General features: G+C 44.8%; 1 protein-coding gene across 6 annotated transcripts in view; it reads right to left on the minus strand.

Annotated features, from left to right (window-relative positions):
- The window catches only part of NCAM1 (neural cell adhesion molecule 1), a 299,382-nt gene that overhangs the window by 47,243 nt on the left and 229,330 nt on the right, over positions 1 to 22,809 (minus strand). For all 6 annotated transcript variants that reach the window (XM_012926925.3, XM_058663909.1, XM_058663905.1 and 3 more), the window contains exons 2-8: positions 14,991 to 15,065; positions 13,112 to 13,330; positions 11,578 to 11,721; positions 11,057 to 11,194; positions 9,252 to 9,369; positions 8,690 to 8,859; positions 2,648 to 2,790 (exon numbers count right to left, since the gene is read on the minus strand). In XM_012926925.3, coding sequence (XP_012782379.2) covers positions 2,648 to 2,790; positions 8,690 to 8,859; positions 9,252 to 9,369; positions 11,057 to 11,194; positions 11,578 to 11,721; positions 13,112 to 13,330; positions 14,991 to 15,065 — 1,007 coding nt within the window. The remainder of the gene's footprint in view (positions 1 to 2,647; positions 2,791 to 8,689; positions 8,860 to 9,251; positions 9,370 to 11,056; positions 11,195 to 11,577; positions 11,722 to 13,111; positions 13,331 to 14,990; positions 15,066 to 22,809) is intronic.

Below are 22,809 nucleotides of genomic sequence, written 5' to 3' on the forward strand. Positions count from 1 at the left end.
TGAACTGAATCTGTCTGGGCCAGGACAGCTAAAGAGGTACAGAGTGTGGAGACTGTGATGAAAGAGCAACAGTAATAATGGCTGGGTGTTGAACGGAATATGAGCAGGCTGACAAACATGAAGCAGAATAGCTACTTCAGTGGCCATTACACAAAGGACAGAGTGGCACAGGCTGGAGGACCAAACAGAGATAGAGCAAGGAGATGACCCTTTCTGTGCCTCAGTGTTGGCCAACTACCTTGCACAGGACAGACACCATCACCCTGTGTACAGGGACCCAGAGACTTTAGTAGGCTTGCAAGAAAAGGGAGCTAGGTGAGAATAGAAACCTCAGAAGGTGCCTTCCCATCTTCTATGACATAGGTATTTTATGTGATCTAAATTGCAGGAAGCGTCTCCCTTATCAATGTGATACCATTATCTATTTTTTGCCTGAGGGAATCATCCCAATTTTAAAAAACAAAATAAATTTCTTCCACTTCTGCAATGCAGTGACAGCAGTAATCTTGAACCCTGATGATAGTCAATGCAGCTTTAGCTGGAGCACAGGAAGAAAAGTTGCCAACATTAAAGAGGAATGTCTTATCTGCACTCTCAGACAGCCCACATTTATTCTCTTAATTGTTAGCCATCTATAATTGAATGTGGACATCATGTCTCCTGACTGCCAATACAGGATGAAGAGAAATGGCAGATTTTTTTTTTTAAGCTGTGACTTCATTTAGGCAAATGGGTTCATCTCATGTCCAATCACTGGCTGAGGTGGAGGGCTTATGTTAACACCGACTTGCTCTTGTTCTAATAATGTCACTTTAAGTAAATGTGAAGAGAGCCCAGAATCAATCGTGACACCATCTATGTGGTTGAGTTTAGATGATGATCTCAGAAGAAAACGGACACTTCAGGGCTGAGCTGATAACTGAATTGTACAAAAGTCAGTCCCTATGAGGCCTGGCATAGGCAGCTTCTCCTGGGCATGTTGAGTCTCAATATTCAGGAACCATAAGTTTCTGGCTATTTATTCTCATTCTATAAAAGTGAAATCGCAGGTGGAGACCAGAAGTGTGCCAACCTATTAAAGAGCCTGAGTTAGGCACCAATCTTAATAATCCTTCTGGCTTAGCTTGGCAATTGAGCTGTTCCAGGAAAAGATATGGAATTTAAAAGTGTCATCCATGTGAGATAAGATATTTCTGTCCTTCACCCAAGGGCAAAGATATCCATTGAGCCACTCTGAACAAATCTACTGTTAAGCGTGATGCAGAAACATCCACCAACCAGTGGTCCTGTGGGATCAGCCCTGAAATGGACATTCCATCTGCATAAAACACATATATGGGAGCTGACACCTTAGCTAAGGTTTTTATTCCGACATGATAACGAAAAGTATCCAAAGTATCCAAGTAAACATCACATTTATTAATACAGTTGCTCTTCATGTATCAAAAGGCATATGTGAGTTTCAAAAATATTTAGCAGTTCCTCATTTTTGTTAAGTTGGATTCAACTGCTGACCAAAAAACTTGCCAACAACTGAGGGGGTTGGGGTTATTGGAACTGGGATTTCGGCTCCTTTTGATTTTAGCAAATTCCAAATTCAGCACTGGTGTTTCACGCTATCCTTTTTTGGCTTCTTTTCTCTTCTCTAGGGATTTCCTCTGCGCAGCCAAAAGAGTGATAATCTATCATTTTTGACATTGTGGTCAATAAGCAATCCATTATAAATGTTCTTTAAGGCTAAGACCATTATTCCTAAATAGGTGACAAAACCCTGGCCAACTAAAACAAAGCCTATTATTACAGGACCCATGAGCTGAGGCTGGAAAAGTGCCATATGTACCTTTAAGCTGCTTTAAAACCAGGCTTCTCCTCTTTTCTGCTTTTAGCCTCCCCAGTAGTAAAGGATTGCATAATGTGGAGGAGTTATATCAATTTTTATTCATTATCAATGACAAAGACAGCTTTCCAATGGTCTACACATCCTTGTGCACTGGAGCTAAATCTTGCCAGACACTTTAATTTAGCAGGAAGGGCTTCTATGAAGTTCTAAAGCCCTCACTGGGAATATTGCAGAGCCCAGATGTAACCATCACCATTTAGAAACTGCTAATTATTTTTGCCTTGAGAACAGAATGAAATTCGAACATGACCAAGAATACAGGTAGACACAAAGGCAGCCAAGCTTTTTGGCATATGGTGTATAGATAGCATGAGGATGGAAAATGCAAGGAACAGAATTAACAGGTTTGTTTTGATCTCCATTATTTCTGGAAGAGTATTTACTTGGGTGCCCATGAGATGATCTGGCACACCAGCATCTTGGTGTATGCTTATTCCTCACAGCTCTATAACCCCAAGTCTGATGATTGCTAATGCCTAATGCCTTTTCTTGGGAACAGTGAACTTGACCAAGCCTGTCAGCATCACATCCTTGCTAACATATGAAAGGAACTGAGGTCCCACTTACAAGGGGATGCTGAGCAGCTCATAGCTAGGCAGGCCAGGGCAGGCAGTCACAGGACCCGCTGTGGCCTCTGCTGATGAAATCCCCACCCTCTGGCTCACCAAAAAGAACCAGGCAGGGGGCAGACTCAGTGTGCTCAGAGTCTGTGGTCCATGACCCTGAAACTCTTGGGTGACGTAATACCTTTTCTTCACTGCTGATGTTTCGAGTGGAGGTTCTCCAGGTAATGGAGGGAATAGGGTCTCCTGAGGCTTCACAGGTCAGAGTGACCTGCTCTTCCAGTTCCATGGCAGTCTGGTTCTCGACGTAAGTAATTTTGGGTTTTGCTGAAAAGAGAAAACATTTCTATGAGTTCATCTGATCATTTAGCTTCCTGGGTTTGAATGCGGACATGGGTTTATACACTGAAGGTTATCTATTTGTAACATACTAAGGCCTAATGAAGGTATTACAGGAGATTCAGAGTTGAACCCCGAGGGCTCACACAAAGCCACAGCAATAATCAAAACCACATCTGATAGAGGAAGGGTGGTGGCATGGGGACACTGTATGCAGAAGGCAGAATGCCAAAGGAGGGCAGTCTCCTTGTCAGGAACTTTGGGAGGAGAACATCTTCAGTTTGGGCTATGAGCTTCTCAGCAGGTGCCACTCTGGGGTAGAAACAGAGACATTCCATGCATTGGAAACTGCTTGACCAAAAACAAAAAGCAAGAACACGTGAAGAGATCAATGTGGCACGAGGCAGAGGAAGATAAGACTGGGTCGCCTGCACACGTCCACTGCCTGGTGGAGAACCGCTGACAGTGTCTGAGCAGAAGAATGAGGGATCATTTGTATTTCAAGAAGTTTAATCTAGCAAACATCCAAGATGGTTGAGAATCGGGAATATTTCTAACGTGAGAAAACCAATTCAAAAACTCTGGCAATGACCCAGCTGTACATTAACACTGAGTCCCCAACGAGGTCATTTGAGCAGCGGCAGAGAGCTGAGGGCATTTATCTCTTTGGTCAGTGAGCAGAGCACAGGGAGCAGGGGGAAGAGTCACAGGAAGGATGGAGCATGCACATAAATGACTCAGATCCTAAAGGACTGGAAAGATGGTGCTGGCATTCGCTCTAGGAAGGAAACAGGGGTCCCTGGTTGGGGGGATATTGGGTGAGCAGAGGATGGGAAGGAAGATGAGTTGAGATGAGTTCATTTTCCAAATGTTTTGAGGAATGCAATAAAATACAAGCATTCCAAAGCTGAGTTAAATGTTAAAACATTAGAGAAAATTGAATTTTCTCAATTTAAAACAATTATACCCTGAAATTGCTGAACTTTTTGTAGAAGATAACACTGCAGAAACGTAACTTGTTTCACAAATAGGGAAAAAGGCTGGGCTAGATAAACAAACCAGGCAATAAATCAGAATTATAGATAATTTTTGAAATAATGACCTCTCCTTTATAGTCAAATTCATGCAGTCACTCCAAGTAGGCTAATAAAAAACTGCTTACATTTATCCAGAGTTGAGGTCCCTAATGTTTTTTAATAGATGGATGACAATGATAGAGCTGAGCTTGTCCATCCCTGTTCCCCATCCCCCAGAAAATCCTTGCTTCTATAGAGTTCAGATATTCTCCTGAAGTTAATCTGCACAAACAGCCTGCTTAGAAAATCCTTTTTTTCCTGATGGCTAACACATAAGCCTATCTTCATCCCAGGCAGCCAGATGATTACAAATTTTATGCAATCCACCTGCACTCAGTTTTCTTGTAAGAAGACTTTGAATCTAGCTATTGATCACAGTGACTTTTAAGGAAGCACATGTTAGACAGATAAAAGTTTCGAGCAGTAAGCGTTTTGTTTTTTGTGACTAACATAACAAACTAGACACAAACCATAAAAAGAAAAATAGAATAAAGTAAAATAAAGGTAAAATTAAGTTTGAATTTCTACAGCATCAAAATTGCACGATGAAAAGTTAAAAAAGAATACACTCACTAAAGTCAAGTTTTGGGGTCTGGAGACAGGCCTAGGAAGGCTGTGGGAACCCTTTTCAGATATGAAATCTTGACAGTGTCTTGCTGACCTTCTCTCAAACCCACATCACCCTGTACTGGCAGCTAAAGGTCAACAGAAGACAGTCAGGGTCAGTTCCCATGGGTCAATATTTGGTCTTGGGGGCACCATTTCCCAGATGACTACAAAGGGTGCACTGTGCAAGCCCTAAAGCAAAGGAAAACTATTCTTATTAAAGACCTGTTGACAAAGGCCGACTTTGTGCAGAGTGCAGAAGATATTTGGGAAGAAGGTTGATGGGCTCAGTGATTACTGTCTCCTTAGCTACTCCCAAAGCAGGGCTACTGTCCAGGCTACCTCTGCAGGTCTAGGGTTAGAATACTACTGTGGACAAAGGATAGCTACATATGTCATTTATCATCTAAATGGGGACTATCTTCAATAGTGATGGGGCATTTTACATAATTCCACTGCGAAGCTGGTCTTCATGGGGCCAGCAGAGACAGATGCAGGACAACCCTACTTGTAAAGGAGCCCCTCCCTTTGCATTTCAGCCCCCAGGGGCAGCTTTCCAGCTTTCACCTGCTGATGGTCCTTGCTCCCTCCTGTCAACTCCCCTTTGGACTTTCAGATTCCTGCTCTTCATCCATCGGTCTCCATGGGACTTAGTGCCTCTGTTTCCCACATAGCACCCTTTTCCGCACAAACTCTCCTGTGAGGACAGCTGTTCTGTGAGTTGTCCAAGCATATCCATGGCTCTGCAACATGCCACTGAGAACCAGTTTGTCTCCTCCCACCCCAGTACAGATCGCTGCAACCCAATGACAGCCAGTGGTAATGGTGGGGAGGTTGCTTCTGAGCATAGAAAGGCTGCATAAAATACCAGGAGCAGAAGCAGGTGCATCTTCCTGTAGATCCCTGCTGGTCCTCTGCTGTGACCCAAGAGAGCTGCTTTAGTTGCAAGGGGCAAGCTAAGCAAAGCTTGTGGAGACCTTGCCTTACCCAAAACACCCTGAAACCTTGAGAGCATTCACTTGAGCGCAATAGGGATTGTGGAGACAAAAATACTTCTCACAAGGGCCCATGGGATAGGAGTAATGGAAACTCACTGCCAAATTTAAATGAAGATGGGATGCAAATGCCTGGTAAAAGAAGCGGTGAGTTGATAACTAGGGCAACAGCATGCTAGTGTAGGGTCCTTTCTTAGGAAAAAGTGGTATCAATGAGGTCCACTCACAACAGTCTCTGATTTAGATCTGTCCCTTCTACAGTGACTGCAGCCCTTCTGAAGCCACAGGCATCCTGAGCATTTCCTCAGTATCTTACTACAGGATTCTCTCCCCTTTTACCACATGGCAGTACACTCTGCTATAGCAAGCAACCTGCCTGCTTTGTCTCCCCCTGCCCACCACTCAGTGATGGTCCACAATGGCAAATAGAAAGAGGAAGAAGCAGGGAAAGGTGGGACAAATATAGCCCTAGCTGCCTGGCTGGGCCCTCTACATCCGGTTCCCTAGCTCTGTACTCTTCTAAACTCATAGGGGATGCTGGAAGGTCAGGGTGAAGTGCAGATGGCAAGGGGATGTGTTTGAGGCACCAGGTTATACTATGGAGGCTTCCTGTCCAAGATTGGACATAGTACCTACAACTCACATTTTCCCTACCTGCCTCTCTAGGAGCTTGGCCACCTCTTTTGCATTTGTTGCACTGTGTTCTCTATTGCACATCCTTCCAACTGAGGGGTTGAGAAGTAAACTGGGGTGTGTGTGATGTACAAAGGTATAAGAGTGAAAGGTGTCTTGCAGGCTCCCCAATCTTCTTTTCCCTTCCTCTGTACTCCTTCTCTCAGCCTTCTGCACCCTCTCATTCTATCACGACCACATGTGGCTCTTCAGGCACTACCATTCCACCTTGCTGGGCAGCCAGCACCATTGAGAGCCCTGGAAAGTACATCACGATCTGTTCCTGATGTACCAAGTTAGAGCTGTTGTGCTTCTATGGAGACTGTAGGAGCTGCAGGATGGTGAGAGGGAGCACACAGGTTCTAGTGCTATGAGTCACTCTCCATGTAATTTAGACATGTTACATGACCTCCTGGGTTCTGAAGAGCAGAGAAGTCCATTGTCAGCTCAGAGAATGGACTTGGAGGCCATCTGCCTCTGAATCCCGGGAATGGAGAGGAAGTACTTAATTACTCTATTCTTGGTGTCCTCATTTGTAAAACAGGATTTTAGAAAAGGCCCACTTATAGATAATACCTCTTTCATTGCTCAGCACAGTGTTAAAGTGTGTAGTTTGTGTTGAGTTTTATTGCTTTGCAGGGCTAATATCTGAAAGTACTGCTCTCTTTGGGCAAATGATGATAATGTATTTCCAGGCCCATCTTACATGTAACTAATGACTGTTCCTTCATTTATCCTAAAATTTGAGTCTACTATATGCTCCATCTTATCCTAAGCACTGGAGGCATATCCGTGTTTACAGGCACCCCTCATTCAGATTGACAGGTACTTTTCCTGCCTCTGCACCTGTGCCCAAGGTGCCTGAAATGCTCCGCCACCACACCTGGGCAGTCCCTCTCTGTGCAAGAGCACATCATCTGATCTGTGATGACCTCCCCAACTTACATCACAAACGACCAGAGATGGTTTCTAACACCTTGCATATTGCTATTAGGAAGTCATTTTAGGGCTGTTATTGAAGATGTTAACTTTGGTCATTTCCATTAGCCTGTGATCTCACCAATGAAACCTGAGTCCCTGTGATTCTTGTGAATCCAGCTCTGGCTGGGCCTATAGCAGTTGCTCAAATGCTTTTGACTGACAGTGTTCATTATCACTTACATGCTTATCTATTATGCTCCTTTTTGGGGTTTTACAGGGCCAAAGATACACATACTATTAAGCTCTGTAGCTCTCCCTTTCCAATGACAATGTTTTGTAATAAATATTTGCTGATTGAGGGAAGAAATGAACAAGTGTATCTGTCCTTTTCTATAATGTGTGAAAACCTACAATTGGAGTGATTGGGAAAGATTGGTAGGAATTAGGGAACAAACTACCAGCAAAGTTCAGGTTTTATTCTCAAGTGTACACAGTTAACTTGAACCAAGTTCCAACAGTTCTCCTGACCAGGCTAAACAAGCATGTCTCCATTCTGGTTCCCAGGTGCACATGTGACCTGTGAGAGAGATAAGCCTCAAAACTGTCCTTTGGCTACCTGCACAAGGGCAATGCCATCCACAGAGGATTAGTTCATCTCTTCCTAGAGAGTTGAAAGCCACAAGGAGAAACTACCCTCTGTAACAAACTTTTCCCAAGGTTAGGTCAAGTGCATTCCAGTCCTGAAATGAATGAAAATCACTAAATTTACAAGGATGATGGGAGTAGAAATCTGAGAGCCCTTCTTCTGACTTTCTATGGCACTGGTTCACACTGGCTGGGGGTGAAACAGCCAGTCAATCATTACTATTTGCCAAAGGCCAACAATAAGTCTGGCAGTATTTTTAGGATACTGGGGACAAGCAATGTGTAAGACAGACAATACCCACCAACTATGCTGGAGTTTGTGGCTAAACTATTAAGGTGGGAGACAAACAATCCCCACCCCAACTATGTGAACTAGATTATATCAGTTACTCTTAAATACAGAGAAGAGGTAATAAGGGTAATGAAAGTAACTAGTGGAGGTGTTGATAGTGGGAGTAAGGATGAGGGACCCGTATAACCAAGGAAGGAAAGGTTTATTGAGAAAGGGAGATTTAACTGAGAGCTAAGTAATGGATGAGAAGAAGGAAGCTCAGATCAGATGTGAGCAAGTGATATGCCTAGAAGGAGAAATACCAAGTGCAATGTCCCAGGGATGTGAAACGAGCATGGTGTGTCCATGGAGAGCAAAGTGAAAAGAAAGACAAGAATTGAAGGGAGGCAAGAGCTGGCTCATACAGATCTTGAAGGTCACAGTAGGTAGTTTGGATTTTTTTCTGGCTGCAATGGGAAGCCATTGGACAATTTTAACCCAAGGAATGACACTATGAATAGGAAGACTGAAGATGCCCAACAAAGGAGGTAATCACCTCCTTTGGCTTGGACTAGGGCTTAGGTGGTAGAATATATGGGATATATTGCCTTGTAGAGCACACAGGATCTTGCTGACAGCTACAGGGTATAGGATCAGAGGAAGCTGGGCAGAGCAGCGACCTGGAATCCCACTTCCCTTACCAAAGACTTTGAGGTGGATGGACGCATCTTGTTCGCCAGCCTTGTTCTCAGCAATGCAGACGTACTCGGCCTCGTCGTCCTTACCCACCTTCCTGATGGTCAGCTCAGAGCTGTCATCGCTGAAGATGTACTTCTCATCGTCTTCCTCTTTCTCTATCTGTTCTCCATCCCTGTAGGGTGTGAACATGCAAAGGGTTGTGAATATGAGCACACAGTTGCTTGTTTTCAGTTTGCTCATGGTTTTTAGGCTTCATAAAATATTAAGGCCCCAAGCTGTATGTCCACATTTACATTGTTTCTCACCCAGTCCTCTGACTTTTCCCAGAAGCTTTCAAGAAGAGGCCTCCTAAGATCACACCCTCCAGCCCTGCCTCTTACAAGACTGAAAATGGAGGCATTATACAACGTCAAGGCATGAGAACCTTACTGAAAAGAACTCACTCATTCTTCATCCATTCTGATATTCCCCAGAAGCTCATCCCATATCTGCAGAAATGCCCAGAGTAGATTCTGGGATATCCCCTTCTCTAACACATGACACAGGTACAGGCCATTTTCTTACTTTGTCCAGCTCATGGTGGGCTCTGGGAAGCCGTCGGCATCACATACCAGGGTGACAGACTGGCCGAGGTTGGCGGTGGCATTCACAACACTCTGCCTGGCCTGGACGGTGGGCGGCACTGAGGAAAGAAGGAGGTCAAGGGAGTCTGTGGAAATGTGGATGAACCCAGTGCCCCAGGGCAGAGATGCTATAGAGGCCTCTAACCAGGCTTGGCCTATGGGTCGGATCCTGGGTAACTGCAGAGTTAGTATAAGGGATCTGAAGGCGTGGGTGTTCATGGAATAAAGAATTCACCAATCAATGTATGTTATTGGTTTTTGGGAGTTTAGATGCTACAATACACTTCACTTACTTAAAAATGGTATTTGACTTACAATAGCTATTTATTATGATCTATTTTCTCAATAATGCACTAAAAACTTTACAGCTACCAGAGGCAATGGGGACTTCTACATTAAGATAATGGGTTGGGCCCGGCGGCGTGGCCTAGCAGCTGAAGTCCTCCCCTTGAACGCCCCGGGATCCCACATGGGCGCCGGTTCTGATCCTGGCGGCTCCACTTCCCATCCAGCTCCCTGCTTGTGGCCTGGGAAAGCAGTTGAGGACTGCCCAATGCACTGGGACCCTGCACCCGCGTGGGAGACCTGGAGGAGGTTCCTGGTTCCCGGCATCGGATCGGTGCACACCGGCCCGTTGCGGCTCACTTGGGGAGTGAATCATCGGACGGAGGATCTTCCTCTCTGTCTCTCCTCCTCTCTGTATATCTGACTTTGCAATAAAAATAAATCTTTTAAAAAAAAAGATAAGGGGTTATTGGGGAGGGAATCTGGTGCAGTGGTTGGTATGCTACTTGGGACACCTGTGTTCCATGCCCAGGTACACCGGGTTCAAGTCTTGCTCCTGTCCAGTCCCTGGGAGGCAGCAGGGATGACTTGGGTATTTGGTCCCTGCCTCCCATATGAAAGAACTGGATTGAGTTTCTGTTTAGGGGGTGAAGCAGTAGGTAGAAAATCACTGTCTGTCCTTGTATTTCTCTGCCTTTTAAAGTAAATAAAAATATAAATTGATTTTTAAATGGACTCAACACCGGAAAAAGCAGGGCACTACTGCTTCTGGTGGTTAAATGGTTAATACCATTTTGAAACATCCCAGTTCACCACAGCGACATTACTCAGGGACTGGCATAAGCAACCTAGTGCGCAAACTGTTTTTAACCAAAGGAAGGAGTGGGGAAAAGTTTGGCAAAAATTATGTATCAACAGCCAAAACAATTCAGCCATGACTTACTTATATTCTTAGTACTGACATTATAATTTCCTGTAAACACCTTGTAAATGTCAGATCGATTCCACGGGTGTGTTTATTTGACACTGCAAATTAAGATTAATACGCCCATGACCATGATTCCAACTATTCTGAGGCCTGAATTGATTGTAATATTTTCTTTAAACATTGAACCGAGGGGACTAACTTCGCAATTACAGCAACATCAAGGACAATGAAGATTGATAAGAGTTTATTAGTAAGGCATAGGGAAAGTTTCTAGTGTTGCAAGGAAGGATATTCGATAACTGCACCACAACCACCCTTAATTGAGAAGAAAGTCAAAGACAAAGACAAGTGTATGTGTCTCTCAAACACACACACACACACACACACACACACACACACACACACAGAGGCTATGATGGACAGAGAGAGGATTCAGCTGACACAAATGAGCAAGTCAGGACAGGCTTCACTTTGCGGACCCCAGGGACCAAGGCTGCAGTGACACAGCAAGCAGGAAGCAAGGAGCTCCTCACCATTCACAACCACTTGAATATCCTTGAAGTTGATCTCACCCCGTGCCAGGATTCTGCCCTCACAGCGGTAAGTGCCCTCATCTGATTTCTTGATGCCTTGGATCTGCAGGTAGTTGTTGGACAGGACTATGAATCGAACTAGAAGAGACAAGAGGCAGGTTCACCAAGGATCAGTCAGAGAACTCTGGCATCTGCAGACAGGTAGCTGTGCCTCTTTGTCCTGACCACAGTCTCAAAGAATGGGACTTGAGGCTAATGTAAGAAAATGTGCCCCAAGCTCTGAAATACAGCCCCGAGTAGCAGTCTATTGGAAATGTGTCTTTTGCTTTGGAGAGGAGATAAGGAGTCAAATCCACCAGCTAGAGCCACCCACTCACTTAGGATCTGAAGAACTGCAGGGTGCTTCTGGTACACTTGACCTTGAGCTTGGCCTGGAATCCTTCAAAGGCTGGTGGAGTGGAACCCTGGGGAACATGGGAGCCCAGGGGGAGCAGGTGGCTGCCAGGGTACTTGGGTCTTACCATCTTTCTTCAGGATGACATCTCGGCCCTTGTGCTTCCAGATAATGGTTGGGGGGAGGGAGCTGACCACATCACACACGATCACAGCATCTTCTCCCTCCCTGAACTCCTGCGGGGTTGGTGCATTCTTGAACATGAGTTTCTCTAGAGAATGAGCAGGAAAAGAGTGAGGGACATGACTGGCTTCCCCAGAAAGACCCTTACTTGCTAGACCTGACTTGCTAGAACTTGAGCCTTGGACAATTCTCATATATGTCAGTTCATATATGCAGTGGTACTGGAGGGGGTCTCTCATCCAGCCATGCATAGCAGTCAGTACAACATGTCAGCAGGAAAATATGTAGTGTCTGTTAACCAAACATCTACTCGCTAAGTGTTAAATATCTCCCAAGAAGGGGTTTCAAAAGTTCAGGGAAATCGTACTTTACAAAATAATAAAAAAACTGTACATGGACTCCAAAACAATCTTTTCTTTTTTTCATATGAAGTACTTAAAGGAACTGTGTGTGTTGTGCAAGATATTCCCAGAGGGAAAGGGAAATCTTGCATATGGCATAGATAGAGCAGCTATTTTATAATGAAGAGTAGGAGTCATCAGGGCTTTAATCTGTCTTCTACTTTGACCCTGTTCCAGCCCCACCTCAACTTTGGTACAGCTGAGAGAAAGCTAAAGATTAAAAAAAAAGCATGCTTAATGGCCACAAATACTTTGGCAATCAATACTATTCCATTAGCTGTCACCTACCATTGACTCCGGCCACAGAATAGATAACAAGGTAATAAGAAGCCACCTCCAGGATGAGCTTCAGTGGTGTTGAGAACTGCCTGCTTGGAGTGGCACAGCATGTTCAGATAACAGTCCCCATCCCACTGAGTTTGTGGGCTGCATCACCAGCAGGGGAGATTTAAATGAGAAGGAAAGCTTGCATTGCACACTCACCAGGAAACTCTTGGAGAAGGGACAGAGGAGCTCAGGACAGCCTCCAGAAGCTGTCTGATACGCATATATAGCCTGGGGCCCTTAGTGGTAGTTAGGGGAGAAGCTGTGATCAGTGGAAACTGGGGTGAGGGTTCCTAACTGGCCAAATAACACTGGAGAATGTCCTGGAGCTGTAATTCAAGCCAGGAAAAGCTCAGGGCTGTTTGACTTTGGTGCAGCACTTAAAAACCCATCTCCTATTAGATGCCTTGGTCTGAGTCCTGGCTCCCTTCCTGAGTCCAGTTTCCAGCCAACATGCACCCTGAGAGGCACATGGGAGGCAGGTGGTTCAAGTCATTGGCTCTCTGCCACACATGTGGGAGATTTAGATTCAGTCCCCAGCTCTCAGCTTCAGTCTAGCCTGGCTCCAGCCATTGTAGGTATTTGGAAAGTAAACAAGTGGATGAGAAGTCTGTCTTTGTCTCTCTGTCTTTCAAATAAAAAGAAAGAAAAAAAGGAGCCAGGCCTTGGCAGGGCCTGGAAGTGGGTTTCTTACTGTCCATCACCTGTCTCTTTGACAGAGAAAATGGAAGATAAGGTGAGGGCAGTGCTTACGGAAGATCTTGACATTGACCGTGGCTTCAGACTCACTGCCGTCCTCATCAGTGACCACGCATTTGTAAATGCCGGCGTCGTCAATGTCGGCATTGTAGATGGTGAGAGTGGAAGAAGAGTCGTCATTCCACACCACGGAGATGCGCTGCTGGTTAGGGCTGAGCTTCTCTCCGTTGGGGGAGAACCAGGAGATGTCCTTGTCTTTGGCATCCCCTGCCACTAAGGAAGAAGTGAAACAAAGAAGGCTCAGTCCCCTGCTGGAGTGACAGCTGCCTCTCACCAACATCAGATGGGTTCAGGTTGGGATGTCAGGGAGTGGTGTTTATATGAGAACACGAGGCAGCCCTCCTCCAGCTATCACTTCTTGCTATTCTATTCCTAACTCCTCTGAGAGTATTGGGAAAGAACTCACCAGCCACACATGCCGGTGTTCAGTCATAAGCTCCTGTCCTTGGGAAAGGAAGAGGTGTTTATTAGGGGCCTCTTCTGCTTCAGGCACTAAGCTCGGAGTTGATATGGCTCAGAGAAAAGGATTTCATAGACCTAGAATCCAAGTTTAAGAGCCTACTTGTTCTTAGCCCAGTGGCCAGTTTGCTTGTGAGGAATCAGATTAGAGTGTCCTGAACATGAAGCTGTGGGACACGGGCTGATCTAGCAGTACAGATTCTGGCTGCATTCATAGCAACACCTGCCCGTGCAAAGTGACACGCATGTCATTCGTCTCAGGATCCTCTACCTCAGATAGGCAAATCCACTGCCTTAAATGCTGCAAACAACATGCCGGGGATCTCCTTTGCCTGGGCACTCAAGAGGGGAAGACTGCTGGTGCCCAGTGCTGAGCTGCCACTGGACTAGGTGTTCTGGGATCCAGTGTCATGGGTCTGTCCTGTCCTTCTACACAGTGCCCTTCTCTGCCCACACAGTCTCTTAGTATAGAAATGAAGTCGTTTTCCTTTCAGGGCCCATCATGTGTTCAATAACTATTGCTATTTGCAAGATGTGCTGTGGGCTCCATGGCAGTGTTGCCATATCCTTGAAATTACTGTAATGAAGGCAAAGCCGGAGCGAAGGCATTGGGCTGCCACTGCTACCCCAATCGATACAAACTGTGGTGCTTTTAAAGGTCTTTCTCTGCCAGGAGCTGCTTGATAAATGCCATAGTGTAAACCTAGCTTAGCTCTTTCCTGGTTTCCCCAAGCTTCAGAACCCAGCCACATACGACAGGGGACCCGACGCTTGTTATAACATCCTTTCCTCTATTGGATATTTCCTGATAATTATCCTGGTGGAGGACATGAGACACATTTTCCTAAACAACAAAACAAGGACACTGGGTCTAGTGTATCTCAGAGCACTGGTGGGAACGAGGGAGGACAGAACAATGGTATTCCCACCAGGCCTAGGAAAGCAAGGAGAGAAGCCCTCAACAATGGATGTGATGTCTGAGTTCTGTTTGATTTCCTGGCAAGTCTTAGGGCTTGGTTTTTCAAGTCTCTGGGATCCTGAGCAATAAGCCCTAAGCCAATCCATGGAAGAGTCATTTCTGACCCAGTGCTGGTCCCCATTGTCATTTACAGAGCTTTAGATGTAGATATGCAAGATACCCCAGAGACTGACTAGTCTGTGAGTTGTGCTGACTTTCCTAAGAAAACCACAACCTTCCTCCAATACTAACCAGACACAGATTACTACTATGATGGAGCAGCCTTGAGAGGGAAGGCAGAGAGCCTGAGAACTGGCCTGGCTTATCAGCAATGGTGATAAACATGGTCTCTGCAGCACAGCACTGCTAACAACTCCATGTGGTGTGTGTTGACTTCTGCTCTGTCCTGGAAGGCCGAGACAAGTTCCAAAATGCAGAGGGACATGGGGCACTTGCCTTGGCACAGGAAGAATTTGGACTCTCCAACGCTGATTTCCCCTTGGCTGGGAACAATATCCACCTGCAGGGAAACTGAAAAAAAATAGAGTTTTAATTCAAAATTCTGAGAATGAAACCCAGAGTTTTTATTGCCAAATGGGGTCCCCCAGTTCACTTTAAGAAGGTGTGAAAAGAGGGTCTTGTTTGGGTTTGGAGAACTCATGATCACCCAAGTATCCTCCTGAAGCAACAATGGGTAGACATGCCTGGAGGGTTTCGCTAGACAATTGTTCTCCCCACCAGACAGTGTACAAGGTGTCCTGGATGGAGGAACTGGGATGACCGCCTCCCTAAACATTGCTGATAGTCCTGTTTTAAACAGAAGCACTTCTGTGGTCCAAAGAAATAGACACCCAATTAGTTCCCTTTGGAACTTCATTCTGGAAGGTCCCATGGCTGTGTCAGAACCAAGCACAGAACAGGGGTATCTATCAACAATTCAGACATTGTCACACTTCATTGCTACTGAGAAGGAAGAGGTCACTGTGAAAGCGCAGGCTGACCCTGAGCTCAGGACCAGAGGAACTACATGCCTAATTCCCTAACAGGAGAATTACATCAGACAGTACCATCCTAATCTGTCATTTGCTCAGAGGTTCATGGTCTGTGCCCTACAGAACTCCCTGTATCATTTGGCTACTTCCCCCATATTTCTATTTGAATGCGCCCTGTCATTCCATTACTCTGATAAGACAAAATCCACCGTGCCAGATCCCACAGATTCCTGTATTCCTTTTGCTCTTCATTTATCTGTTCAGAGCAGATAACCATACCTCATGAAAATATAGCTTCTGGTAGAAAAATAGCTTTATTCCTTTGACTCGACTTCCTTTTGCCTCCCAAAAGCTGCGGTAGGATCAGACATAACGTGTGGAATTTCTTAGTGTCAGCGTGAATCAGGGGTCCAAATGAGACAGGCTGAGTCAAAAGAACTCAGAGGGCCCCTCCCCTGGCGGCCATTTTCTGTGCACAGGAGCAGGGAGGGAAATCTGGTTGCCATAGTGACTGGTTTGCAGGCCATGTGGTGACAGCTCTGGGCCTGTGCTTATTTGATGAGGTGACTACAGTTGGCTCAACAGAATACAGGGATCAAAGGGTGTGTGTGTGGGTTGGAGTAGCAGTTATAGGGGATGCCCAACCTTTCGGGGTGCTGTCTTCCTATCCATTCCACCAACAAAGCAGGAAAACCCAGCAGAGGCTGCAAAAAGACAGGGCGATGTGGGGGAGAAGGGGACTGCAATTGGAAGGAGCAAGCATGAGGGTAAGGAATAAGGTGAGAGGCACAAGCCAGGGAAGGAGGCAGGGCCTCCTCTGAAAATATGGGGGCTCAGAGCCCTCCCAACATTGATTGCCTAAGGTGGGCAGTTTCTCCCTCACTGGGCTTGCTGCTGTCAACTCATCTGGGGTTGAGAATGGAAACATTGTCTGAGAGCAATGAAAGGTTATCCCCACACCTTTCCTGAAGGTGCCTGAAGTACCCCAAGGCTGCCCTGGAAAGTGATACTGGCCTGGGCCACTGTGTCCATGTCTTTGAATGCAGATATAATCAGCTATGGCTGTTCTCTCCCACTACTTTCTTCTGGAAGAGTTTAGTGCCAGCCAGGAGAGGTCTCAGACAGAGCCAGATCCGGCCTCCCATTTTCCAGATGAGAAAGCAGGTAAAGTGCCTTCCCGGGGTCACTTCTGGTAGAGTAAGGCTTAGGGCTAGAGTAAGCCCAGGGCTCAGGCCAGCCGGCTCCTGGGTTTCTCTGGTGAGGGTCTGCCTCTGGGTCACAGAGACAAATGGGAAACAAGAATTTCAAAGGAGTTCCTGGCTTCTCATCATTCATCATTCCCCAAGGTTTCACAAAAAAAGGAGATACACAGAGATGCCTGTTTTTGTTTGTTTTTTTGCACACATGAAGAACAGACTCCTTCAGACAGCAGGTAGAGGATCTCAGCCCCTCAGGAAACCATGGCTCAGCTATGTTCACTGTAAGCATCATGGCTGGCCCCTTCTCTTCCAGTGCTGAAATGTGAAACAGAGGTCTGATCATAATAAACGGAAATTCTGCTCCAAGCTCCTGCCTTCTACTTCTTGCTATCTTTTCTTTTCTTGGCTTTTTCAATACTTGAACAAGCTACCCAACAAAGAAAAGGATTGTTTTTTACTTACAGTTCTATAGATTCAAATCCAAACAGCCAATCACAAGCTTTGGCCATTCTCCTACCTGCCCTCCTAGACTGCAACACATCACACAGTAGGAGCACGAGTGCCTGGTCATGTATGGGTAAACTCCTTCTCCTTATAAAGTGACTGGAACTCAGTCACACAGGTTCAACTCTAATGATCTCATGGAAACTTAATTGTGTCCCAAAGGCTCCACCTATTAGTACCATAGTCGTTTTAATTCTCCATCCTCTTAATGTAACTCAAGCCCCTGCTTGAGTTTTGGGGTCAAATAAATTCAGACCACAGCATGTAACTCATACCTTCATTCAGTTGTTTACATGACTGAAATTTCCTACCTATTGTAACTGTCACCATGAAAGAAACTTACATATTTCCCAGATAAAGGATGTCATGGTCCAGTTTCCATCAAGACTCTGCATAAACACTGCATCATCTCAGCGGTATCCAAAGAGACTTGCTTCTAAACCTGGTGTTTGGACTTCAGAGTGACTAATGGGTGGGCTGGTTGTTGTGGCCAGTGATTTGATTCCTGGCCTTCTAATAAGTACTCACCCCACAAGTTCACCTCTTATGGCTAATATTTAAACTTATCTCCCTACATCCTGAACTACTACTGACCTTCAGTCAAGCTCCGAATGGGTTTATGGTAGTTTGGTGGCCACCACTGGTTCTCTATACAAATGAAGGGTCAGGAAGAGCAACATCCATATCATCAAGAGTCTGCCTTCCTTTCTCTCCTGGTGAACTACAACCAGTCTCTTTGCTCATATATAATCATAGCATGGATGGGGAAATGGCAGTTCCAAGTTATAAGTTGCAAATGGGGTCAAAATTCAAGCCCAGATTACACAACAGTAAAATTCCTGGCCATTTCTGTCACCCTATTCTACCCTCTATTATTGGACAGAGAAAGGCTTTGTCTTTGGAGAACACTCTTGCCAGTTCTTGTAGCAAACAGCTTCAGACACAGGGAGAAGTTCTGTAATTCCCAACTCCCCAGCAAAAGTAGGCTGTGAAGCCTTTGCTGCTGAACAACAGTGAATTAAAAGTTCAGTGCATAAAAGATGCCAAGATACTTATCAAAAGAAGCGTGGATCTTGCTAAGGCAAAGCAACAGGGAAGAATTATTCTGATTTCAAAAGTAGTGCACAGAGTTCCCTCGAATCAGCAACTTCCTGCAGTGGTTTAATTTTACTGGTCTTCTTTTCAGACTTCAATAGGTTTGAGGAGGTAGGAGCTGAGAGCAGGAAAGTAAAGCAAGGTCTCAAACACGGCTAATGGAAATACTTTGTTGTTATGAGTTTGTGAAGTCACTGGCTCCTGAAGAAGACCCATTGCAGGTGTGCAATGTACCCAGAACCAAGGTAGGCATACCAGAGAAGGAGGATGCCTTGGTCAGTGGTTTAGTAGAGAAAAACTATTGAGGATGGATCTGATGACTATGCAAAAGCAAAAGATTTTCTAGAACCTGTATAATATTTATTATGGACTTGAGTGGGCATTGTGGCACATCCCATACCAAAGTGCTGGCTCAATTCTTGGTTACTCCACACTTCTGATACAGCTCCCTGTTAATGTACCTAAGAGACAGCAGATGACAATTTGGGTCCCTACTACCCATGTGGGAGACCTGAACTGAGTTCTGGGTTAGCTCCTGACTTCAGTCTAGACCAGTCCCACATAGCTGGTGCAGGCATTCGAGAGAGTGAGGCAGTAGAAAGTAGAGAGTCTCAATCTTTCTCTCTCCCTTTTTCAAAAATTTTAAGGAATGCTGGAAAAAATATAAAATTATAGTTGTAGATTTATTTCTGTTTGTTGTTGCTCTAAAAAGAGTTTGAAATATAACTGTAACGAAATTTTTTCAAAAAAAATTTATTGTATATATTTGAGGAGAGGGCACACGTGCTCCAATCCATTGACATGCTCCTCAAATGACTACAATGATTCAGACTAGACCTGGCCAAAGCCAGGAGCTGGGAACTCAATCTGGGTCTCCCACATGACCCATTACCTCCTTCGGTGTGCATCAGTAGGCACCAGGAAACTGAAGTGGAGTTGGGACTTGAATTCAGGCACTCTGATATAGAACACAGCCATCTTAATTTCTAGAACAAAACCAACACTTAAAAAAAAAAAACAATAAAAAACTTTTTGAAGAACAACCAAATGTTAATGGCCAGATATTCAGACATGGAGACTAGGAACTGAGGTGCTCACATGTATCTGTGACAGTTGGGTCTACTATGAAAGTTCTTGAGAGAAAATAGAGTTCCTTCATTGCCACACTTATAAACTCAGTGGAAGGTAAACCAAAATGCATATGGTTGCTCTCAAAGCAGTTAAGGCCAAGGGTGGTGGGCCAGTCTGCTGGATTTGAATCTCAGCGTTATCACTGATTAGCTGCAAAGTTTTGGCCATGATATTTAACCTCCTAGGGCCTCATCTGTAAAATAGGAAAACCAGAGCTATCTTCATTGGACTTCAGGGAAACTCAAACCAAACATGTAAGCACATGGCAAACATTTAATTTCTGCTGTATAGTGTTATTATTGTGAAACTATCTACGGCCACAACCTTTCCCAAAGAAATCACTTCAATGACTGTTTCTGAGGGATGGAAATATTTTTCCAAATGAGCCGATTTTTGGCCCAGTGGCCTATTTCTACTCCCTATAATTAGCTTTAGACATTTTGTTTGTCAGAACCTTTCAGATTAAAGAAGAAAAAAAATTGAGCTTAATCAGAGCCAAAAAGCAATTCTAGGAAGGTGTTGGAGGCCAGGCTCAGCCATCTCACTTTGTTCTCAGTTTTCTTGTTGGAACATGGAAAGGATAATACAACTGACCTTGCATGATTGGATCACCACAAGAATTAAATGGGAGAGGGACCTGGCACAGGACCCAGGATCTTGGGGGGGCCGGGAGTCAGAGATCTCTGAATCAGGATTCCAGCTCTAACACTTAGGAACACTTAGGAATACTACTGAGAGCCTGTATTCCACATTTGTAAGTGAACACAATGCCCCAGCTGAATCCACAGATACAGGGGTGGTTTTGAGAGGGAAAGTGTTGCTGTTGATGGCCATATTTTAGTCATTGCTGGAAGTATCCTTGCTGTGTAAAGGGGGTTCTTGGCAGCTAAAAGTCCACAGAAGTCACACTTAAAGCTGCCAAGCTTTTGGTCAGCCTAGTTAGGGCTCCATCTATATGTATTCTGAAAATTTTAGTTCCCATTCAAATCTATATACCTGGTTTTAATTTCAGATCAACTAAGTTTATAACCAAAACCTTTGGAAAATCCCCACAGGACCCTGAAATCCTGAGCTTTCTGATGAGGTGAGGCAGATTAGAGAGGGAAGGAACACCCATGAAAGCTGAGGTCAAGACTGGAGGAGGAGGGAAAGATGACTGGCATGGAGGAACCAGAGCTTTCCAGCATCGAGATAAGCTACACAGACCATTATATACAGATATCTCCTAACCAGACTCCTTTGAATGAGTCACTGGGCTCATACACCAAACAGACTTGCAAAATTTACCATTTTAACAAAGGCACCCAAATGGGGTCTTCTTTCATAAGCCAAAGCCATACAACACGTGGTCCTGGTGACAATTCTCTTTAACCTCCCCACATTCCATGGTTTTTCCAAACAGCAACAGGGCAAGTATGGAGAATGTGAATATGGCTGCAGATTCCCTGGAATTATTTTAAGTCCTGTCTTTTCCCTTTAAGTTCCCTCTCTCCCACTTCTTTCCCCTCCTTCATTCCATTCTTCCTTCCTCCCTCCCTTTCTGTTTCCTTCTTTCTTTCCTTCCTCCTTCCTTCCTTCCATTCTTTCTCTCTCTCTTTCTCTTTCTTTCCTCCTTTTTCTTTCTCTCCCTTTTCCTCTCTCTCTTCCTCCCTGTCTCCCACTCTCCCTCTCTCCCTTCCTTCTTTTCCTTTCCTTTCTCCCTTTTTAAAAAGATATTTATTTTATTTTATTTTATTTAATATATTTTATTGTATTGTTGACAATCTTTACATAGTTAACTACGGTTAAAAAAAAGGTTCAGGGGGTATAGGAAAATGGGTAATAAAAGATATTTATTTTAAAATGGAGATACAGAGATCTTCCATTTGCTGATTCACTCCCCAGATGGCTGCAATGACTTAGGCTGAGTCAGGCTCAAGTACAAGTTGCCCATATGGGTGACAGGGGCACAAACACTTGGACCATCTTCCACTGCTTTCTCAGCATTAGCTGGGACTCCAACTGGTACACTGCCAGTGTTGCAGGCAGTAGCTTAGTTGATTCTACCAGTACATTGGCCTCTATAAATTATAAGCTTGTAATTGATGTTATAGTATCCTAATAAGGGAGAAGAAAAACTCATCATCACAGCAAACTGAGGTCTTGTTAATCCAGTTGATGAGCCTAAATATCCTGTCCCACGAAACAATCTGGTACCCAAAAGTAGGAACCCATCTGTCAGAAGCAGGGAATTAATTAACATCATGCATTAGATGGGTTTGGGGTCTCTTCCATGGGGCTGGTTTTGAACCAGAGCACAAACCCGCCAGGTAATAGCCCCTCCTTTCTGGATCTAGCCTTCCTGCATCACCTTAACACTCAATTAGGTCCAATTCTAACAATCAGATGGCTTGGTTTTACAGGAAGCAGTCTGCGATTTCATTCCATGGTTGCTCTTTCAAACTACCTAGCAGCGAGACAATCAACAATGCACATCACACAGTGATCTGTACTTTTGGTGATAAGGCTAGAAAGGTTGTATGTTATTACTATGGATTTGACAGGGCTTGGCTTCCCAAACAAATGCAGGGATTAATGTTGATGGTCAATGGGTTGATGGTTGACTGGTTACAGAGAAGGCTTGATCCAACTGTGGTGTCTGAAGGTGGAGCCTTTGGGAAGTGATTGTTTTGGGTTAGGATGCTAAGGAGTAACCCCATTATGGAATTATATGGGTATTATAAAGTAGGAACTCAATGAGAGTGGAAGAGCTTCCTAGCCTACTACATGATCCTTGTTTCACACAAGTTTTGCCAACATCAGCCTCCACTTGTTGCATGACTAAAAGGGCCACTCAATCATGCACCATGAACCTCTGAACTGCAAGCAAAAAAATAAATCTTGCTTTCTCCCAAATTGCTGCTTCTGGGTTTCTTAAAGTAACAAATGGCTGACAAATAGAGTTGGCAAATATGCTTGGAAGTAGTAGAATCATGCTGTTTCCCAGGTCCTCACTTCCACCTCCAACACCAGTATCCAAGACAGCACTTAGTTCTTATGAGCAATACTCTGGAACAGACATGCTATTGGGCAGTTATTAGAAGAAAGGAACCAAAGGGATAGTAAGGAGGGCACTAGCCATATCACCAGACCACAGGTGCCAACCTGGCACCTGGCTGGGAGAGGAACCAGCCTGCATGACACAGAGGAGCTGATATTTCACATGCTTGTTTTAAGAGAGCCTTACCAAAATCATGCATGATTTTACTGGTTTGGGTTTTAGCCAAAGCAGCACAAAGTCAGAAGTATATCTCCCCACAGAGCCCCCAAAAGGAGCATCTCCAGTCCAGGATGGGTATAAGCATCAGCCAGGTC

The sequence above is a fragment of the Ochotona princeps genome, chromosome 4, assembly GCF_030435755.1.
Source record: "Ochotona princeps isolate mOchPri1 chromosome 4, mOchPri1.hap1, whole genome shotgun sequence".
NCBI classification, from domain to species: Eukaryota; Metazoa; Chordata; class Mammalia; order Lagomorpha; family Ochotonidae; genus Ochotona; species Ochotona princeps.